This window comes from Protomyctophum bolini (assembly GCF_963924005.1).
Source record: "Protomyctophum bolini genome assembly, chromosome: 8".
NCBI lineage: Eukaryota > Metazoa > Chordata > Actinopteri > Myctophiformes > Myctophidae > Protomyctophum > Protomyctophum bolini.
The window spans coordinates 3125685-3149853 of record NC_137869.1 but is presented as its reverse complement, the minus strand read 5'-3'; the positions used below and the strand labels follow the sequence as shown (position 1 = coordinate 3149853).

The window sequence follows — 24169 nt, the reverse complement described above, 5'->3', positions numbered from 1 at the left end:
TTGTGTCACATGATGCTACACGTGTACTGAACGCACACACACACAAACAGACACACGTGTGCGCACGAGCACGGTAACTGGAAGAGTTACGGCACCTGGGGAGTCTGGGCACCTCGATGTTAAATTGGCTCAAATTATATTTAAAAATTATAATTAAGATGTTTGTATCATTTATAATACTATTTCAACAATTGCTACACATTGCTACAAAACCTGTGGATTTAGCCAGTCCTTATATGGACATAAACACTAAGTTGAGAGGGTATATGTTTAGGTCTGACTGTGGATGTGCATGTTCAAATTATGCATTTCTTAAAGACCATTATGCCCAAAGTATACTTTTATTCTTTACATTTTGAAAAACGAAATCTCAATTTCACATCGAGGTGCCCAGACAGACAAGCACGCACGCACGCACTCACACGCACACAAACACGCACATGCACACACACACACACACACACACACACACACACACACACACGCACACGCGTGTGCACAGTAACAAACCCTCATGGCTCCAAACACTGCTTGACACGATAGGCCCTCTCCTTCCATGTCTTAATTTTTTTAAAGCTTCCATGTTTGATAAAAATCTGTATCCTATTATAATTTTTGTTATGAAATATATTATATATATATATATAAAGATATCACACATGAAATATGTATATGAGAATATGTAAGATGTAGATTTAAAGTACAAGTATTTTTGTTTCTAATCAATAGAGATAGTATATATATAAAGTACACTTTCCTTGCGTAGTAACTTAATTCTTTAAGACTATTGTAAAGCAGTGTTCACAGACGTAGGGGGTGTTGTTGGGAAACATGCGCTAAGCTGGGGTGCATACTTAGTTTAGACTAGTCATTGGTTAGACATGGGTTAAGGTTAGGTTTAGGTGTGCTGCCCCGTGGGAGGTTAGGGTTAGGGCCGATTCATACTCGTCAGAAATTTTCAGTAGCACCGAAGATCCCCCCCCCCACCGAACCTCAAATGACGTCACATTGTAGGCTCTAGTCTACAGCGTTGAACCGACTTTTATTCGGCTCTAAAATAGGAGTATGAATCGGCCCTTATAGGGTGAGGGTTTGAGATAGGTTGTAGTTGTAGGACTAATGACTGGTCTAACCAATGACTAGTCTAAACCAAAAACTGTCTAAACTAACTACTGCACCCTCTGAGAGCTCTCTCTGCTTGTTCGTACGTTCGGAGCGATCGATGGTCGCCTGGCCGGCGCATCGCCGCTGGAAAACTGTGTGCACTTTCATTTTGCCTTTCCTTTATTTACCCAGAGGAAGTAGCTGAGCACAAGGGATCATTTTGGTCAACGCCCTGCACATAGAAACACACAGACAGACACACACATTTGGTTCCATTTCTACACTCTCTGAGTTACAGACCCATAAGGGTCCATTTGGTTCAAAACTATCATTTAGCTGGGGACCCCCTGGAACTCCCTCAGGTACCCCTGGGGGTCCCCGGACCCCACTTTGGGAACCACTTCTCTACAGAGGGTATAAAGTGAGTGGCAAATCGAGTGAGTGGCAAAGTGAGCTTAACGTCGTTTAATGCAAACAGAGGATATTTCTGTTTAGATCTACTGTATGGGCGGTCAAGGACAGAAAGTAGTTTTTTCTTTTTTGCTACTACAGTATAGCCGTTCCCGCATAATTTCCGGCCGGGTATGATGATGAGTGACTCTATTCAAAGTGAAAACGGTGAAATAATTACTTGCTAAATGCGTGTTCGGCGAGGCTAAACGTGGTGCCACCCGCCAAGCGAGGCGAGGCTAAATGTGTGCTAGACGAGGCGTGGAGACTGTGGGTAAATGTCAGGAGAGCCAGTTTATTATCTGACAACCGGTGCGTTATACTGTAGGCAGGTGATTTATTATGATTATATTACACGGCTCGGTTGAATTCTTCATTCACTGAATTCCAGACCACTGTCTAGAAGAACCTGGTCTCGTCAATCTGTGTGGCTTGGTTTTTGCGGTATATCCAACAAAGGAAGTGAGCAGACACTTGTGCAGCCCGGCAGTACGCTCGGCTCAGTACTCGGTTCAACCACTCCATGTCCGAGCACGGAAGTAGCATATTGTCACCACCAAGTGTCACTGTTGTGCAGCCTAAGGGCCGATTCATACTCCTATGTTACCGCTGTAGTGCCGAAATTATTTCGGCTCGTCAGACATTTTCAGGTACCCTCAAATTACGTCACATGGTATAGGCTCTAACCGCTCTACAGAGCCGGACCGACTTTTATTCGGCTCTAAAATAGGAGTATGAATCGTGCCTAACACACGTAGACAGAGGCCAAGGAGGAGAGCTTGCCCTGTACGGTACAGTACAGTACAGTACAGTACAGTACAGTACAGTACAGTACAGTACCACTCACTTCAGACTGGTCTGATTCTTTGAGGAAATATACTTCTGGCCCTACTGGTTACTGACAGCTGGGAGGTTGTTCAGACGTGGTGTGCTCTCTATAAACTGCTGTCCAAACGTTTTGTCGAGTTGATAAATGATATTTATTCTCACCGTTTTCCTATACGTCAGTAAAGAAATGATCGAATACATAAATAAACCCGTCAAACGTAAAGATACACAGAGTCAGACCACAGCTCCTCAACCCCTTTTGGTGTTTTAACTAAGCATCATGTTATACTTTAGCTATTGGAAAAATAGCAGATCTACAAGCTCATAGCGTTCCACCGAGTGGCGCGCTACGAGCTTGTAGGTCTGCTATTTTTGAAAAATCGTGAAAATACGGCACACATCTTTGAATATATATTATATATTCTTTCAGAAGACTTTTATTTGTATTTCGATGTCAGGCCTAAACGGGTTTAAAACATTATGCGTTGATCTGCCCATCATGCAACACCTGTGTGTTCAGTCAGGGACATGGCTTTAATGTAATACCCTGGCCTGGGTAACCATGGCAACCTTGGCCTCGCCAAGGTTAATTAATATAATAACGAAGGTCATGACGGCTCTTACATTATTGATTCATTGTTCAACGACTCCGGTGTATTCTGAGCCGACTGTATTTCACCTCACATTGAAAACCAGTGCATTACACCCTGCACAGACAAGGCATGTTGCTTTAACTCAGTGGTCCTCAACCAGTGGTCCTTGAGGGGGTTCCAGGTGGTCCCCAGCTAAATGATGGAGAGTCGGTCGGTAAACCAAATTGACCCTAATTAGTTATTTACTGTAAGCAATATTACACGAGAGGGTGTGGGTTAACGTGATTATTGCCACGACAGTGATGCGGTCAGGAACGAGACGAAGTCGAGTTCCGCAAGCATCACTGAAGTGGCAATAATCACGTTAAACAATACCCTCGAGTGTAATATTGCAATTCTACAACAGTTAACTTAACTGTTAACAGTTAAAACTAAGAAAATCGCTGATTTAGATTTTATTTTTTTTAATGACAGATGTAGTCACTACGACCACAAATGTCCCAAGAAACTAGCTGGCCTTTTGATTAGGTGGTGATTTGGCCTATATTATTATGAAAAAGAAGGAGACAAAACAAAAACAATAAAACAGACAAAAACAATAATATATCAACTGTAGTCGATGATGATGTGCACTATGATGACGTCACCTCACCGCCAGAGCAGCATGTAGCCTACTGAAAGCTGGGTCAGATTCTCGCCGTGTATTTCCCAACGCACCCTGTGTGTGTGTGTGTGTGTGTGTGTGTGTCTGTGTGTCTGTGTGTGTGTGTGTGGTTACCACGGAAACGATGGAGTGCTGTCAGGTGTTCGTTGCATTGTGTTCGTTCCATTTAGCCCATTAAGACCTGAGGACGCGTCTGTGTCGTCAACCACTTTAAACCATTATTTGAAACTTTAGCTGTTGGAAAAATTGCAGATCTACACAAGCTCATAGCGCGGCACTCGGTGCCGCGCTACGAGCTTTGTAGATTTTGAATAATCATTTTTTGAATAATCGTGGACATGTGGCGCAAATCTTTGATTATGTTGTAATCTTTCACAGCGAATGTTTTTTAACTCAAATGTTTGTGCTTCTGGGAGGAGGGTCCCTGCGGAACAACATCTTTTCAGGACAAATCCAGATAATTCTGGGGGTCCCTGACATGAAACGTGAGATTGAACCACTGATATAGAAACAGAAAACTGTCATGGTTTAGAAGGCATTTGTAGAATCCGGTCTCAATGGGTTAGAAGTGTTCAGTCTTTGTCTAGAATCTAGACAGAGTACATCTAGACTCTAGATGTACTCTGTCATACTGGTATTAACCCATTCTGACCTGAGATCAGATTCATACGAGGTTTCCACTGGACACACACTGGTCTGATGAACCCATTCTGACCTGAGATCAGATTCTAAAAATGTCCGTCATTCTTCGATTTTTCCAAAAATAGCAGACCTACAAGCTCGTAGTGCGCCACTCGGTGGCGCGCTACGAGCTTGTAGATCTGCTATTTTTCAATAGCTAAAGCATAACATGATGCTAACACCAAGATGGGTTCCCGTTCAGAATGGGTTAAACCCCCATGCACCCAGTGTACAGTACAGTACAGTACGTGGTCCAGAAAGTATTTTTACTTAAGTAAAAGTAGCAATAACACACCATTTTTCAAAACGTCTGTATTCTTAAATGTTGCTCGAGTAAAAAAAAAACTACAGGTCAAATAATTATTATAGTCGCGTAAAAAGAAGTACAATATTTGTGGCATAATAAAAGCATATAAAACAACCAAGTGCTGAAAATGGAAACGGTCGTGCAAACTAAATGTACCTCAATATCGTACCTGAGTAAATGTACTGAGCTACTTCCTACCACCGCGTGTACAGTGCACAGTTCATGTCAAACAGTTCGACAGTCAGCCAAATCAATAACTATATAGTTAAGTTCATTCATCTCAAACAGTTCGACAGTCAGCCAAATCTTCCGCAGATTGGCGTCGACAATCACAAATTTATATTTGCTTGTTATTTATAAGGATAAATAAATAATAGGTTTTTTGTTTTATTTTGTAGTAGTATTTATTTAAACGTTAACTAGTAACTATGGTGCCATTATAGACATTTTTTTTCCAAATACACTCTGGCCTACACCGCCCTCTGTAGGCCAGATTGAAGCACTGCATTTTCTTTTTTTTTACCTGTTCTGTTTATTTATAACAACAACTTTGGGCGGGAGTGTCTAAAAAAATAAAGTTAAGCCACTTATGCAAAGTTATGGGATTGATAGTGTTTAATATTTATAACAACTTAAACATAATATAAGTATACCTCAGTGATTATTATTATTACTAGTAGGTCAAGCATATAGAATAGAGCGCTTTGTTGCTTTTAACCCTTTGTATTGCAGGCGTTTGGTTTAGATCGTAAGGTTCAACACTTGAAGAAAAGGATTTTATTTTTTAAAAACAAAGGTTTCTTAATGTTGAAACTATATGATCAATGTTATACGGTCCATTAACAAGTGAGGTATTTTCACAGACGAAGATAAATCTTAATCGCTATATTTTGCACAGTTTTTTTTCGAGCAAACTTGATAGTAAACCAGTTTATGGCAAAAGGACATTCGGAAGTTATTGTAGGCCTACTAATGCAGTGGTTTTCAACCAGTGGTCCGGGGACCACCGGTGGTCCTTGAGGGGGTTCCAGGTGGTCCCCAGTGGTCCGGGGACCACCGGTGGTCCTTGAGGGGGTTCCCCATCTAAATGATGGAGAGTCGGTAACCAACCATTTCGGGTCCATTTCATTTCATGCTCTCAAGAGTTTAAATTATTGTTAAACATCTGCATTACTTAATGTACAAGACGTCTACACAATTAGAGCATGTAGAATAAGTGTTATTTTGATCAACGTTTGCCTGTTATCTCCCCAAATGGTACCATTACATCAATACAACATGGAATTGTGATGGACAAAATCTTTTCCAACGACATATTCTTTAGTTTTGGGTCTGTGAGGCTAAATGTCATCAAAGGCAGAATAATTAATGGGCCTTAATTAATATGAAACGGGTTGAAAACCACTGCACTATTAAATGTACCCAATTAATTTCGCCGTACGGCGGTGCGGCGCGTGTCGGAGATACACGATCTACGACGGCGTCTGTGAGCTTGTAGATCTGCTCCGAGTGGAATAGTGTAAGAGAGTTGGCGACACTATAGCGTTGACTCCCATTGTAAACAATGGAATGCAGGAAGTGCTCATTCTATCTCAATGGGATAGTTCCAGTGTTTGGAACTATCGCCCAATAGGCACCCCGCTTTGTGGCGAGATCAAAGCGTGTCGCCACTCTCTTAAAGGTATATTCAGTGATTTCACTTAATTCAAATATCACTTATTTTTTTGTTTTGTTGTGATAATCCTCTCTACTATAGAGTGTGCTGACCATATAAGGAGTTCCTCCCTGTCCCCAGTTAACCCCTGGGGGTCAAAAAACCTTAGGTTTAGTTTTTGACTCTCTATCCTGATTGGACGAAGGCTTAGGTCCCACAGCCAAAAACGAAACCTACGTTTTTTTAAGTGAAATCACTGAATATACCTTTAACTATCCCACTCTGGATTCTGCTATCGTGGAGGGTGTTTGTGCGAGAAATGGGGTTTAAAAGGTCTTAATTATGTAAGTAAGGAGAAACCACACATACGCCTACAGAGGTTTGAAGAAAATGATGTCACTATGTTCATGCAATTCACAAATATTCCACACACACACAAAAAAAGGTACAAGCAAGATTTATTTTTTCCCACATGTCTATTTTTAAGGTTTTATTTGTTATTATTATTATTATTATTATTAGTAGTAGTAGTAGTATAGATCTGACAGAGTTATTGATAATGTGCCACTGAAATCTGTGATCAATGTACAGTAATCCTTTTAACCACAGTGGGGCGCCAAAACCTCTGTACTCTTATTGTGTCCTGTCTGAGACAAAAAGTGCCACTTATTGGTCCCTTAATTAACCCATTCTGACCGGGAACCCATTTTGGTGTTTAGCATCATGTCATGCTTTAGCTATTGAAAAATAGCAGATCTACAAGCTCATAGCGCGCCACCGAGTGGCGCGCTATGAGCTTGTAGGTCTGCTATTTTTGAAAAATCGAAGAAACTACTGACATTTTTTAGAATCTGATCTCAGGTCAGAATGGGTTCATCAGACCAGTGTGTGTCCGGTGGAAACCTCGTATGAATCTGATCTCAGGTCAGAATGGGTTAATTAAAATGATTCCTCGTTAATGAGCCTTATACATTATGCCTTAAAGGAGCACTTCACCACTTTTCAACCTATCTTCATATAATAGGTCCTCACTGATGATCATGATAAAATGGCGCAATTTTCTTCTACTCAATCTGTGTCTCATAGGAGGGCTGTGGGAAGTTTAGAAACCGTCTTCCAGTGACATCATCGATGGGGAATACAAGCTAATATAGAAACGGCAGGCTTTCTAGCTCTGAAAAGTTGCAATGCGAAAATGGAAGCCATCGTTCTCACGATAAGGAAAATCTAAACATTTTTGTAAAAAGAAAACGTGTTTAAAAAATAATCTGCCTAATGATATATATATATACCTTTATAGAAAGGATAAGCCCCTTGAGATGTCGCATCTCATTTTAGAGGGGGTCCTCAACACAGATACATTGTACAATACAGTTCACAAAGCAATACAACAGTACAACCATACAGACAGGACAAAACAAAACAATACAACAGTACAACCATACACACAGACAGGACAAAACAAACAAGACAGAACAAAAGCTCTCCCAATGATGATGTCACTGGAAGACGGTTTCTAAACTGCCCACAAATAATCTGCCTAATGATGATGTCACTGGAAGACGGTTTCTAAACTGCCCACACAGCCCTCCTATGAGACACAGATTGAGTAGAAAAATAAATCGTGCCATTTTATCATGGTTATTAGTGAGGACCTGTTATATGAAGATAGGTTGAAAAGTGGTGAAGTGGTCCTTTAATTGCTAACTTTGAACTGCCCTCTGGTATGTATGGAATGCATGTGCCAATAAAAAAAAACATATTTAAAATGTTTTGATGCTCATATCAACCTTTTATTAGGAAGTGTGAAGTTGTTTGTTAGCACATGCATTCCAGAGCACTGGACCACACATGGACAAAACACATGGTATCATTAAATGGTGTTGAGTAAGTAACTATTTCTGAAAAAATATATAATATTATATTCAAGGTGCTTTTAAGTTAAAAATGTCGTTAGTTATAGAGGGCAATTATAGGCTAATAATGCTTTAGTTTAAGGTGTATAAGACTTATTAGCCCAGGAATCCTTTTAATGTTTTAACGTTGCACTTTGAAGAGGCTGTGTCATAGCAATATCGCTATAACTGTCTGAACCTCCCCCCCTCCCCTCGTGTGTGTGTGTGTGTGTGTGTGTGTGTGTGTGTGTGTGTGTGTGTGTGTGTGTGTGTGTGTGTGTGTGTGTGTGTGTGTGTGTGTGTGTGTGTGTGTGCGCGCGTGTGTGTGTGTGTGTGTGTGTGCGCACGCGTGCGCATGCACACTTTGACACCATGTGAGTTCTCACCTTAAATCCTCTGTTTCTTTTCCCTGAAGGAACACTGTGTATTATATTAATACTGATGTGTGACTATAATTCCTTTGGTAATCTTTATATATATATATATATATATATATAAAAGATACTTACTGTTGTTTATCAACTGTTAAAATCAGAGGAAGTATTACGGTTTGTGCTTTTATTACAGAGACAAATTAGTAGCATATTAGTTCATGTTTTATCTGCTTTTTTGTTTTGTTTGTTTGTTTGTTTAGTTTTCTCTCCCAGCAAATATTTTATTTAATTTTCCACCCCCCCCCCCCCCGAGAACAGGAGGCAGAATGCTTAACTGTTTTACAATATTTGGTGTTTACGTCATCATGTAATGGTTCAAAAATCACAAATAAAACAAACCCTTGATTTCATTCTTTTTTTTCCCCTTCTGTCTGTAGAATCATTTTTTGTCTCAAGAAAAGGCACGAAGAAACGTAGCTGCCCCGTTTTATTTAAAGGAAGTGTGTGAAATGGAACGTACAGTAAGTGTTTCTTCTCGTTCGCCACTATAGTTTTATTAAAAGACTTGCTATTCAAGAGAACACGCTCTCTTTCACAGAAGGGCATTAACACCGTTCATACCAGATACAGAATGTGAGATGATGACATCACCTGAAAAGAAAAACTTCCAAAACCTTGACTTCTCAGGAAATGGAAAAGGAATCTTGGTTCCCATGGATTCACTGTGGTTATTATTTACTTAGTCACAAGCTCTTCTTAACCCTTTTGGGGCCTTAGATTAATCTTTCCATCCTATCTAGGCTGCCAGGTTTGATCTATTACCTTTGGAGAGCATAACGCTCTCCAAAGGTATTTGGAGAGCGTAAGTATTTGCAGCTTTGATCGACGAAAGTCCGGCGGAAAATATAGTCCCATGGTTTGTTGTTGAAGAGAAAAACATGCCGCCATTATACGATGCGAAACGAACACATGCCTCGACAGCATGTTGTAGTCCAGGCAAACCGCCCGTTCACTTGCATTTAACTCATTTTCCCAGAAGCCCTAGCAGCCCAGAGCATATGGCTTGATTTCCGGTTTCGTCGTCATAACGCGACGGCCTCGACACCAGGTCCGCGACAAATCCGCTCTTTCTGACTACAACCTGACGTAACGATATCATCCTGATGACTACAAAACAATGACTACAACATGACGTAACGATATCATCCTGATGACTACAAAACAATGACTACAACCTGACGTAACGATATCATCCTGATGACTACAAAACAATGACTACAACCTGACGTAACGATATCATCCTGATGACTACAAAACAATGACTACAACCTGACGTAACGATATCATCCCGATGACTACAAAACAATGACTACAACATGACGTAACGATATCATCCTGATGACTACAAAACAATGACTACAACATGACGTAACGATTATCATCCCGATGACTACAAAACAATGACTACAACATGACGTAACGATATCATCCTGATGACTACAAAACAATGACTACAACATGACGTAACGATATCATCCTGATGACTACAAAACAATGACTACAACATGACGTAACGATATCCAGACGCTCCCGACTGTATCACACGGCAATTTAGTAACACAGACCAGGCTTTCCTCTGAGGTGGAAAGCCTGGTGAAGCCAGGTTCCTTCTGTCGCAAGACACTTATTGCCCTACAGTATATGAAGCAGGACTCCTGCTTCATATACTGTCCTACACTACTCCTGTCCTACACTACTCCTGTCCTACACTACTCCTGTCCTACACTACTCCTGTCCTACACTACTCCTGCTGCAGGAGTAGTGTAGGACGCATTGATTTACCAAAAAGACAAAGTTTAATAAGTGGAGATGCCGGACAGCAACAACAATAATAATAATTAAAAGACAACTTTGTTGTCTTACTTGCCCACACTTTATTTTAGACCTGCCCCAAAGAAACGGAATCTTGAACAGAATCACATGCAGGAATCAATCTTGTAACACGAGAAGTTTTATTTCATATCAGGTGGATAATTGTGTCTCCTTTGCGCCCAATTTAACCCATTCTGAACGGGAACCCATTTTGGTGTTGGCATCATGTTATGCTTTAGCTCTTGAAAAATAGCAGATCTACAAGCTCATAGCGCGCCACCGAGTGGCGCGCTACGAGCTTGTAGGTCTGCTATTTTTGAAAAACCGAAGAACGACTGACATTTTTAGAATCTGATCTCAGGTCAGAATGGGTTAATCAGACCAGTGTGTGTCCAGTGGAAACCTCGTATGAATCTGATCTCGGGTCAGAATGGGTTAAAGGTTATATTATTGGTCCCTTACCAGAATGTTTCATTCAGAATAAATGACATTATTTCAAGGGGAATGAAGGGTTTACCAGGCTGATGTATTCTTGTAAGGCAGCCATTTATATATAGCGTTACAGATAGTGTTGCAGACTACATTAATGGCAATGCTACCATTTCTGCCTTCTAGAGGTGACGAACCTCATGCGACACCTAGTGGCGAATGTTGACTACTGCTCCTTTAAAGGGCAACTTCACCACTTTTCAACATAGCTTCATATTAGTCCTCACTATAATGTTCATGATACAAGAGCACCATTTTCTTTCTACTCGGTCTGTGTCTCCTAGGAGGGCTGTGTCTTCCAGTGACATCATCGATGGGGAATCCAAGCGTTCTATTCCTGTTACAATTCTATAATGTAAGCCACCGTTCTGGCGATAATGCAAATCTAAATATTTGTTGTTTAAAAAAATAAAATCTGCCTAACGATGCTGTCACTGGTGTTGGACGGGTTTCTGAACTGCCCACAGCCCTCCTATGAGACACAGACTGGTTTCTGAACTGCCCACAGCCCTCCTATGAGACACAGACTGGTTTCTGAACTGCCCACAGCCCTCCTATGAGACACAGACTGGTTTCTGAACTGCCCACAGCCATGAGACACAGACTGGTTTCTGAACTGCCCACAGCCCTCCTATGAGACACAGACTGGTTTCTGAACCGCCCACAGCCCTCCTATGAGACACAGACTGGTTTCTGAACTGCCCACAGCCCTCCTATGAGACAGACTGGTTTCTGAACTGCCCACAGCCCTCCTATGAGACACAGACTGGTTTCTGAACTGTCCACAGCCCTCCTATGAGACACAGACTGGTTTCTGAACTGCCCACAGCCCTCCTATGAGACACAGACTGGTTTCTGAACCGCCCACAGCCCTCCTATGAGACACAGACTGGTTTCTGAACTGCCCACAGCCCTCCTATGAGACAGACTGGTTTCTGAACTGCCCACAGCCCTCCTATGAGACACAGACTGGTTTCTGAACTGTCCACAGCCCTCCTATGAGACACAGACTGGTTTCTGAACTGCCCACAGCCCTATTATGAGACACAGACTGGTTTCTGAACTGCCCACAGCCCTCCTATGAGACACAGACAGGTTTCTGAACTGTCCACAGCCCTCCTATGAGACACAGACTGGTTTCTGAACTGCCCACAGCCCTCCTATGAGACACAGACTGGTTTCTGAACTGCCCACAGCCCTCCTATGAGACACAGACAGGTTTCTGAACTGCCCACAGCCCTCCTATGAGACACAGACTGGTTTCTGAACTGTCCACAGCCCTCCTATGAGACACAGACTGGTTTCTGAACTGCCCACAGCCCTATTATGAGACACAGACTGGTTTCTGAACTGCCCACAGCCCTCCTATGAGACACAGACAGGTTTCTGAACTGCCCACAGCCCTCCTATGAGACACAGACTGGTTTCTGAACTGCCCACAGCCCCGGAGACAGACTGGTTTCTGAAATGCCCACAGCCCTCCTATGAGACACAGACTGGTTTCTGAACTGCCCACAGCCCCTCCTATGAGACACAGACTGGTTTCTGAACCGCCCACAGCCCTCCTATGAGACACAGACTGGTTTCTGAACTGCCCACAGCCCTCCTATGAGACACAGACTGGTTTCTGAACCGCCCACAGCCCTCCTATGAGACACAGACTGGTTTCTGAACCGCCCACAGCCCTCCTATGAGACACAGACTGGTTTCTGAACTGCCCAGAGCCCCTCCTATGAGACACAGACTGGTTTCTGAACCGCCCACAGCCCTCCTATGAGACACAGACTGGTTTCTGAACTGCCCACAGCCCTCCTATGAGACACAGACTGGTTTCTGAACTGCCCACAGCCCTCCTATGAGACACAGACTGGTTTCTTAACTGCCCACAGCCCTCCTATGAGACACAGACTGGTTTCTGAACTGCCCACAGCCCTCCTATGAGACACAGACTGGTTTCTGAACTGTCCACAGCCCTCCTATGAGACACAGACTGGTTTCTGAACTGCCTACAGCCCTCCTATGAGACACAGACTGGTTTCTGAACTGCCCACAGCCCTCCTATGAGACACAGACTGAGTAGAAAAGAATGGTGCTGTTTTATCATGAACATTATAGTGAGGACCAATTATATGAAGATAGGTTGAAAAGTGGTGAAGTGGTCCTTTATTAAGCCTTATGCATGCTCCATTCATGTGATGGACGGTACACACACACACACAAATATCCGATCTACAAGCTCACAGAGCAAAGGAACGGGTTGCATTTCTCCATCTAGAACGCCGAACGCGTGGCGTTGCGTCGCGGGGCCTTGAAGTTGCTGTCGCATTTGTTCATGCAGAGCAGCAGCTCCATGCGGACCGCGATGCGCGTGTGCCAGCCCAGCGGCAGCAGGCGGACGTAGCGCGCCATGATGGGCGGACGCAGCAGGTTCTGCACGGTGGAGGCGCGGTCCGTGTTACCGTAGAACACCTAGGAGAGGAGCACAGGGTTAACGTGTTACCGTATAGAACACCTAGGAGAGGAGGAGCACAGGGTTAACGTGTTACCGTAGAACACCTAGGAGAGGAGCACAGGGTTAAAGTGTTACTGTAGAACACCTAGGAGAGGAGCACAGGGTTAAAGTGTTACCGTAGAACACCTAGGAGAGGAGCACAGGGTTAAAGTGTTACCGTATAGAACACCTAGGAGAGGAGGAGCACAGGGTTAACGTGTTACCGTAGAACACCTAGGAGAGGAGCACAGGGTTAAAGTGTTACTGTAGAACACCTAGGAGAGGAGCACAGGGTTAAAGTGTTACCGTAGAACACCTAGGAGAGGAGCACAGGGTTAAAGTGTTACCGTAAAACACCTAGGAGAGGAGGAGCACAGGGTTAAAGTGTTACCGTAGAACACCTAGGAGAGGAGCACAGGGTTAACGTGTTACCGTAAAACACCTAGGAGAGGAGGAGGACAGGGTTAAAGTGTTACCGTAAAACACCTAGGAGAGGAGGAGCACAGGGTTAAAGTGTTACCGTAGAACACCTAGGAGAGGAGCACAGGGTTAACGTGTTACCGTAAAACACCTAGGAGAGGAGGAGCACAGGGTTAAAGTGTTACCGTAAAACACCTAGGAGAGGAGCACAGGGTTAAAGTGTTACCGTAGAACACCTAGGAGAGGAGGAGCACAGGGTTAACGTGTTACCGTAAAACACCTAGGAGAGGAGGAGCACAGGGTTAAAGTGTTACCGTAGAACACCTAGGAGAGGAGCACAGGGTTAACGTGTTACCGTAAAACACCTAGGAGAGGAGGAGCACAGGGTTAAAGTGTTACCGTAGAACACCTAGGAGAGGAGCACAGGGTTAAAGTGTTACTGTAGAACACCTAGGAGAGGAGGAGGACAGGGTTAACGTGTTACCGTAGAACACCTAGGAGAGGAGCACAGGGTTAACGTGTTACCGTAAAACACCTAGGAGAGGAGGAGCACAGGGTTAAAGTGTTACCGTAGAACACCTAGGAGAGGAGGACAGGGTTAACGTGTTACCGTAGAACACCTAGGAGAGGAGCACAGGGTTAACGTGTTACCGTAAAACACCTAGGAGAGGAGGAGGAGGACAGGGTTAAAGTGTTACCGTAAAACACCTAGGAGAGGAGCACAGGGTTAACGTGTTACCATAAAACACCTAGGACAGGAGCACAAGGTTAACGTGTTACCGTAAAACACCTAGGAGAGGAGGAGGAGCACAGGGTTAACGTGTTACCGTAAAACACCTAGGAGAGGAGGAGCACAAGGTTAACGTGTTACCGTAAAACACCTAGGAGAGGAGGAGGAGCACAGGGTTAACGTGTTACCGTAAAACACCTAGGAGAGGAGGAGGAGCACAGGGTTAACGTGTTACCGTAAAACACCTAGGAGAGGAGGAGCACAAGGTTAACGTGTTACCGTAAAACACCTAGGAGAGGAGGAGCACAAGGTTAACGTGTTACCGTAAAACACCTAGGAGAGGAGGAGCACAGGGTTAACGTGTTACCGTAAAACACCTAGGAGAGGAGGAGGAGCACAGGGTTAACGTGTTACCGTAAAACACCTAGGAGAGGAGGAGCACAGGGTTAACGTGTTACCGTAGAACACCTAGGAGAGGAGGAGCACAGGGTTAAAGTGTTACCGTAGAACACCTAGGAGAGGAGCACAGGGTTAAAGTGTTACCGTAGAACACCTAGGAGAGGAGGAGCACAGGGTTAAAGTGTTACCGTAGAACACCTAGGAGAGGAGCACAAGGTTAACGTAACCTCAGTAAAACTATACCTAAACCTAACCCTAACCTTAACCTCAGTAAAACTATACCTAAACCTAACCTCAGTAAAACTATACCTAAACCTAACCTCAGTAAAACTATACCTAAAGCTAACCCTAACCTTAACCTCAGTAAACTATACCTAAACCTAACCTCAGTAAACTATACCTAAACCTAACCTCAGTAAAACTATACCTAAACCTAACCCTAACCTTAACCTCAGTAAAACTATACCTAAACCTAACCTCAGTAAACTATACCTAAACCTAACCTCAGTAAAACTATACCTAAACCTAACCTCAGTAAAACTATACCTAAACCTAACCCTAACCTTAACCTCAGTAAAACTATACCTAAACCTAACCTCAGTAAAACTATACCTAAACCTAACCTCAGTAAAACTATACCTAAACCTAACCTCAGTAAAACTATACCTAAACCTAGCCTCAGTAAAACTATACCTAAAGCTAACCCTAACCTTAACCTCAGTAAACTATACCTAAACCTAACCTCAGTAAACTATACCTAAACCTAACCTCAGTAAACTATACCTAAACCTAACCTCAGTAAAACTATACCTAAACCTAACCTCAGTAAAACTATACCTAAACCTAACCTCAGTAAAACTATACCTAAACCTAACCTCAGTAAAACTATAACTAAACCTTAACCTCAGTAAAACTATACCTAAACCTAACCTCAGTAAAACTATACCTAAACCTAACCTCAGTAAAACTATACCTAAAGCTAACCCTAACCTTAACCTCAGTAAACTATACCTAAACCTAACCTCAGTAAACTATACCTAAACCTAACCTCAGTAAACTATACCTAAACCTAACCTCAGTAAAACTATACCTAAACCTAACCTCAGTAAAACTATACCTAAACCTAACCTCAGTAAAACTATACCTAACTAAACCTAACCTCAGTAAAACTATACCTAAACCTAACCTCAGTAAAACTATACCTAAACCTAACCTCAGTAAAACTATACCTAAACCTAACCTCAGTAAAACTATACCTAACCCTAACCTTAACCTCATCAAAACTATACCTAAACCTAACCCTAACCTTAACCTTAACCTCAGTAAAACTATACCTAAACCTAACCTCAGTAAACTATACCTAAACCTAACCTCAGTAAAACTAACGCAGTGGCTGGGGGGGCGTTACCAAGAACCTGAATGCGAAACGAATACCATATTAGCGTATTCCATGCATGTCTCCCAGCCACTCTATACTCTACGGGGGACCTGGTGGTCTGGTGGTCCTCACCCTGTTGTTGCCCGTCTGGTCCTTGTAGTAGACCCAGTTGAGGGACTCCACCGTGCTGTACTCACCCTGTTGTTGCCCGTCTGGTCCTTGTAGTAGACCCAGTTGAGGGACTCTGTACTCACCCTGTTGTTGCCCGTCTGGTCCTTGTAGTAGACCCAGTTGAGGGACTCTGTACTCACCCTGTTGTTGCCCGTCTGGTCCTTGTAGTAGACCCAGTTGAGGGACTCTGTACTCACCCTGTTGTTGCCCGTCTGGTCCTTGTAGTAGACCCAGTTGAGGGACTCTGTACTCACCCTGTTGTTGCCCGTCTGGTCCTTGTAGTAGACCCAGTTGAGGGACTCCACCGTGCGGTACTCACCCTGTTGTTGCCCGTCTGGTCCTTGTAGTAGACCCAGTTGAGGGACTCCACCGTGCGGTACATGATGCTGTACTTGGTGATCCACTCGTCCATGTCGCAGCGGCCCTGCGTCATGACGCCCGACACCACCTTCTCCTCCTTCAGGTCGATCTGGAGCCACTGGCCCTGGTCGTTGAACTTGGAGAGCCACGCGCACCTAAAGGCAGGAGGAGAGAGAGAAAACCCGGAAAGGGTTAAGCAAGGCCTATTCATAGTCTGGATTTTCAGGTGGTGAGGTGACCAGGTGAGGTGACCACCGGAGCTGTAATGACGTTGAGCGGTGGTGAGGTGACCACCGGAGCTGAAATAACGTTGAGCGGTGGTGAGTAAAAACAGAGAGAAGGGCTGGAGCGGTGGCGGTGGTTTGCTCTTCACCGCGGCTCAGTGACGTCATGTTGTAGTTCGGTGGTCACCTCAGTGACGTCATGTTGTAGTTCGGTGGTCACCTCAGTGACGTCATGTTGTAGTTCGGTGGTCACCTCAGTGACGTCATGTTGTAGTTCGGTGGTCACCTCAGTGACGTCATGTTGTAGTTCGGTGGTCACCTCAGTGACGTCATGTTGTAGTTCGGTGGTCACCTCAGTGACGTCATGTTATATAGTTCGGTGGTCACCTCACCACCGGAAACATACGCTTTAGGTGTGTGCGTGTGTGTGTTGTGAACGGAACAGAGACTGACCCGTAGCCCTGGTTGTTGAGCCGGGCCTTGTTGGGGATCCAGGAGCTGTACCAGCCCGTGTACTGCTCCTCGTTGGAGCTGCTGATCTGGTCCGGTGTGACGGCGCCGGACTCGAAGCCCATCGGCCGGTGGTACGGACACTCTGCGACACATGACGTTAGCGTGTTATGTTATTACCCTGTGGTACGGACACTCTGCGACACATGACGTTAGCGTGTTATGTTATTACCCTGTGGTACGGACACTCTGCGACACATGACCTTAGCGTGTTATTACCCTGTGTACGGACACTCTGCGACACATGACCTTAGCGTGTTATTGTCCTGTGGTACGGACACTCTGCGACACATGACCTTAGCGTGTTATTGTCCTGTGGTACGGACACTCTGCGACACATGACGTTAGCGTGTTATTATCCTGTGGTACGGACACTCTGCGACACATGACCTTAGCGTGTTATTATCCTGTGGTACGGACACTCTGCAACACATGACGTTAGCGTGTTATTATTACTCTGTGGTACGGACACTCTGTGACACATGACCTTAGCATGTTATTACCCTGTGGTACGGACACTCTGCAACACATGACCTTAGCGTGTTATTACCCTGTGGTACGGACACTCTGCAACACATGACCTTAGCGTGTTATTATCCTGTGGTACGGACACTCTGCAACACATGACGTTAGCGTGTTATTATTACTCTGTGGTACGGACACTCTGCGACACATGACCTTAGCGTGTTATTATCCTGTGGTACGGACACTCTGCGACACATGACGTTAGCGTGTTATTACCCTGTGGTACGGACACTCTGCGACACATGACCTTAGCGTGTTATTACCCTGTGGTACGGACACTTTGCAACACATGACCTTAGCGTGTTATTATTATCCTGTGTTACGGACACTCTGCAACACATGACCTTAGCGTGTTAAGCCCAGCGGCCTGTGGTACCGACACCCTGGCGCTGAAAGAGTTTTAACTCTGGTGTCCACCAGGTGGCGCTAGAATGAGTGTTAAGTAAAGGACACGCCCGATTTAGGGCTCCCTAATCTCCTCATTACAACGCTCCACTACTAATGAGATTATCCACCAACACTCAGCAGGCTAATTACTCACACACACACACACACACACACACACACACACACACACACACACACACACACACACACACACAGACACACACACACACACACACACACACACACACACACACACAGACACACACACACACACACACACACAGACACACAGACACACAGACACACACACACACACACACACACACACACACTCTCTCACACACACAGACACAGACACACACACACACACACACAGACACACACACACACACACACACACACACACACACACACACACACACAGACACACACACACACCCGGGGGGGTACCGGGAGGGTCTTTGTCTCCCTGTAGGATCCCAGGCTGTAACCCTAACCTCCAGGACATGAAGGGAGTCCCTTCACATTTTGTGGAAAGAGTCCCTTTTGCGCTTGTTTTCGGCGCGTAGTTTCTCAATACTTTCCGGTGACAGAGGTGTGCCCTCTGAAGTGGACTTGAGCCACAAGAGGCAGAGCGAGCGCAGAGCGACCGCAGAGCCACCATCCTAGAGATACAATTATTGCAGGAGGTCCTATATAGGCTGTTCCTCTCTCAACTCTCCAGCCTCCATACAAACTTATATGGCACGTCTTTCAAAACATCCTACGGCTTGTGCAAAGCAAAGGACACACTGTGATTGGCCATGCAGTGCCACAGTGCACGCAATTAAACGCTCCCGCCAGAACATTATTCACTATATTCTCTGCCTACCGTGTCGCAACTCGGACGTGGCTGAGTCGGCGCAATCGAACTTCGCAACGTTCGACACGGCTACACGCTCGCTTTAGCTCGCTCGTATAGAGTTAAGCGACTAAGGCCAACAGGTGGGAACATGAAGGCCTACACAAATCCACAGAGTGGTGCGAGCGAGGCCATCTGTAGGCAATCATTGCTGCGTTGTTAAGCTTGCGCTTAATGCGACACCGCAGCTATGATTGCGCCCAGGGCAGCCCTCCACGGATTTCATTTTCGTATTTTCATGTCATGTGAAAGCAGGGAATAGCTTCAAATTGACATAATTATTGTTTATTCAGTTTGACCCACCAGTTTTGTCTTATAGAGTAATGTCTTGGAGAGAAACAGCCTCAGTATCTATCCTACCTGGTCACATATGGTCAGTAGGAGGAGGAGCCTCATCTCTCCTACCTGGCATGCATTCCGTGATGGGTCTCTTGTTCCGTCGCGCGGAGGAGGACAGCTGTCCGTCGCAGTCACAGGAGCAGCTTTTAGCAGAAGTCCACGGGTTCACGACCACTTCCGGCTCCACCTCCTGGACTTGTAGCTCCTCCTCCTCCAGGCTCACCTCCTCGTCCTCCTCCTCCTCCTGTCATGACGTGACACCGGGTGAGACGCGTAGAAGAAGAAGGTGCTCAAACCATAGATACGGTATATATGAAAGGCTAGCTGGCTCACCCGCGCTGCTGGCCAATGGGGGGCTACGTAACGGCCATCTTACCGAGGGGCAGCATAGCATTGTGTCTATGGGGCTATGTCTATTGTGTCTATGGGGCTATGTTTGTTGTGTCTATGGGGCTATGTCTATTGTGTCTATATGGGGCTATGTCTGTTGTCTATTATTTTCAACCTTATCTTATAATTTGGTCCTCACTAAAGTCTTTCTCTTAAGTTAACTGTCCACGGCCCTCTGAGACAGAGTGAGTAGACAGGTTTCTGAACTGTCCACAGCCCTCCTCTGAGACACAGAGTTAGTAGACAGGTTTCTGAACTGTCCACAGCCCTCCTCCTCCTCTGAGACACAGTGAGTAGACAGGTTTCTGAACTGTCCACAGCCCTCCTCCTCCTCTGGGACACAGAGTGAGTAGACAGGTTTCTGAACTGTCCACAGCCCTCCTCTGAGACACAGAGTGAGTAGACAGGTTTCTGAACTGTCCACAGCCCTCCTCTGAGACACAGAGTGAGTTGACAGGTTTCTGAACTGTCCACAGCCCTCCTCTGAGACACAGAGTGAGTTGACAGGTTTCTGAACTGTCCACAGCCCTCCTCTGAGACACAGAGTGAGTTGACAGGTTTCTGAACTGTCCACAGCCCTCCTCTGAGACACAGAGTGAGGACAGGTTTCTGAACTGTCCACAGCCCTCCTCTGAGTGAGTAGAAATTGTTGTGATCTAATAATGAACTTTAGTGAGGACCAATTATATGAAGATAGATTGAAAAAAGGTGAAGGGGTGCTTTCTGGAAACACATGTCACTAAAAATGTCCAGCATAAAAAGAGATCCTGTGAAAAGGTGTGAACTTTTGTTTTTGTGAACTTCCGCTCTTTTTTTCCCCTCTACAGCGAATCGCAGATCTACAAGCTCGCCTCTTCCTGCCTGGGCAAAAGGTTACTAGGGATGCTCTTTCTCAGGTTCTAAGGGGTAAGCGTGCTTCCAGGGCTGTCTGTGTGAGTCAGCACTTCTCTAAGTGGTTTAACATAAAGGTCACTTACCTCCTGTGAGTGTACGCCAGTCAGCACTGGAGCACACAAACATGAAGCATGCATGAAGAAGATCACACCAAAAGACACGTTATAGGAAGAGAGCCACGTCAATTCACATTCATTTGTTTTCACATGCAGCCTGACGGTTAGAAACACATAGGGAACAGTACAGTGACATGTTTCCCATCTCAAAGTTCTACTGTATTGTCACCATCCAGATGGCATTATTTATAGTGAAGAGGAGACAATTCAGGCGGTCATCGTTGTCTGTTTGCTATGCTGTGAGTGCTACTGTAAGCGTGTCGGTCGTGACAGAGTGTTAATGGAATGTAGGCCAGTGGTTACGGAGACTGTCTTGATGTGATGGTGTTCCGTTTGGTTTTGTAGCATCCAGCCAGTTCAGTCCAATATGGATTATGTGGTGTTATATCAATAGATATTATATTGGAGTGGTGTTCTGTGTTTACACACAGGGCTGTTAAAACAGCATTGTAAGGGTTGATGATGGGGACTCAGACAGGTAGTGCACAGACCCTAATGCGCCTTGTGAGTGCAAGAAGGACCCGGGTTCGAATCCAACCTTTTATAGCATGTCTCTATCTCTCCTCTTTCTCTGCCTTTGTCTCTCTAGTCTACACTGACCTGGTCTAAAATAAAGCATAAAAGGCCCAAAATGAAAAACCTTTTAAAACAAAGATATCCCTATACATTCCCCTATACCTAATAACACCTATATCCTTAGAAACACTCCACAGAAATGTGTAGAGGATGGAGTGTATTGAAGAACAATTCCTATAACCTTCAATGAAATAACAAATTAAAATAAATGTTGATAATCAGACTCCAAGTAGGCCTATATACTCATCATTTGTTTTGTCACTAGCAGCCACAGACGAAATGTGGCTGTTGCTGAAATTAACTTTTACTGAAGCAGAAAGCCCTTTTATGTTGCTTTATGTGTATTTGCTGGGCCAAGCGGCCACTCTCTGGAGCAGGTGACATGCAGGCCCCTTTTCCACCGCTTGGGAACCGGTTCGGTTCAGAACCCGTTTTTAGTCCATGAGCCAGACCTCCAAAACTGGAATGTTATAATTATCAATTGACTGGGCAAAACCATATACCTATATATTAAATTGTTTATAGGATCAATATAAGTAAATTAATATATGATAACCCTTCCACAGGAGTAGCTTTTTCATATTCATCACACATTCTGTAATTGTCACCTATAGTTAAATATATAGTTATAATTAATAGTTAGTTATCACCATGAAACTTCCCAAATTGATTACTTACACGAAGACAATGATTTATTGTATTACACATTTTCTGAAATTGTACATTTAAATATGCAAATTATGCATTAGGAAAATATGCATATTAAAAAGCTATACCACTACATGTAGAAGGGTTATCATATATTAATTTACTTATATTGTGTGGACCTGTTATTGGATATTTGGTTCAGAGTTAAATTAACATTGATTTTACAATATAAATTGGGGTCTCAGAGATGGAAATGCCGTTAAACGGGGGACCGTAGACTAATGCATGTCAAACTGGGGGTCACTTTTACACTTTTGACTTTTTTTTCTTTTTCTACTTTACTGGAGTATTTTCAATTTTCAATATGTATTATTACAAAACATACAATTCCCACTCCAGCCCTTCTTCAACATCAGGAACTATACAGTATAGGTAATGTAGATCCTTCACAGGTCTATACTTCTCCCAGCACCTTCTTTAATAATTCCCCTCCACACAAAATCTCGTGACCGAAAATAGCTGACGACGAACAACAAGCTCAATCTGCTATGTTTGCCGAACGTTGGCCCCCAGAATGGGGAGGCTATAGAGTTCATATCGCCTCTGTCGGGTGGAAACCTGTAGCTTAATGTAGACCTTCTATTTTGAATACCTTTCTGTGATGCTGTATATAGTATGATCAAGTAGGGTATCTACTGTATATATCGAATACTGGACAACTCACCCCGGTGCGTGCCCGTTTTTCCTAAAAAGATACTACTGTGGAAAGGCTATATTATTTTACTTATATTGACCCTATAAACAATTTAGTATATGTAAGGTTTTGCACACTCAAATGGTACCTCGTCAGATAATCCCCCACATATCCTACAACAACTTCTGTGAACAGACTTCACTGTAGTAGCTTTTCATAAATTATATTTGTACTTGGGTTGTTCTGCTGTCATGAAAGTTTATAGTTAGAGAAATTCAAAGTCCAGCCGTCTGCTGTCCAGCCTCTCCCACCAACCCCTCACTGGGGAACATTCTGGGAGGAAAACAGAAACGGGGCGAGTTGTCTTGTTACCCTATACAGTATATCTACCAACGCCATATGCAATAATATTATTGCAGTAATTGAGAAGTCTCTCTCTCTCTCTCTCTCTCTCTCTCTCTCTCTCTCCCTCTCTCTCTGTCTCTCTCTCTCTGTCTGTCTCTCTCTCTCTCTCTCTCTCTCTGGTCAGGTGGACTCACCTTGGCTCAGCAGCAGGAGGGCCAACAGGGCGACACAGCGGCCGGTCAACGCCATGGTCAAGGCTGCGTGTCTGTGTCTGTGTCGGTCAGTGTGCTGCTGTGTTATATATTACACTCTCACAGCCCAGCCAAGTAGCTGCCAGATAGGATTACTGTAATCCACGGGTCTTATCCAATGGATCCTGCATCCAATACACACACACACACACACACACGCACACACACACACACACACACACACGCACGCATGTACGCACACACCCACGCACGCACGCAGACTGCCTGTCTGCTTTATTGTCTTCCCTATAGGCTGTGTGTGTGTGTGTGTGTGTGTGTGTGTGTGTGTGTGTGTGTGTGTGTGTGTGTGTGTGTGTGTGTGTGTGTGTGTGTGTGTGTGTGTGTGTGTGTGTGTGTGTGTGTGTGTGTGTGTGTGTGTGTGTGTGTGTGTGTGTGTGTGTGTGTGTGTGTGTGTGTGTGTGTGTGTGTGTGTGTGTGTGTGCGCGCGTGTGCACACAGGTAATCTCTAATATAGACCCATCGGCATCAACCTACTCCCAGGCTCCACA

General features: G+C 44.3%; 1 protein-coding gene and 1 long non-coding RNA gene across 2 annotated transcripts; both read right to left on the bottom strand.

Moving 5' to 3' along the window:
- Positions 1-13182: 13182 nt before the first annotated feature.
- Positions 13183-17794, bottom strand: LOC308319551 (retinoschisin-like; the record flags this gene model as incomplete). Its single annotated transcript, XM_080769655.1, has 4 exons — positions 13183-13380; positions 16820-17015; positions 17538-17679; positions 17767-17794. 4 exons carry the CDS (start codon positions 17792-17794, stop codon positions 13183-13185), a joined length of 564 nt encoding a protein of 187 aa, XP_080625781.1.
- Positions 17795-19930: 2136 nt separating this feature from the next.
- LOC308319735 lies at positions 19931-23697 on the bottom strand. The gene is made up of 3 exons (XR_013964481.1): positions 23604-23697; positions 21114-21139; positions 19931-19981 (listed from the first exon to the last, which is right to left on the bottom strand). It is a non-coding gene; the product is annotated as an uncharacterized lncRNA (long non-coding RNA).
- Between the last annotated feature and the right edge of the window lie 472 nt (positions 23698-24169).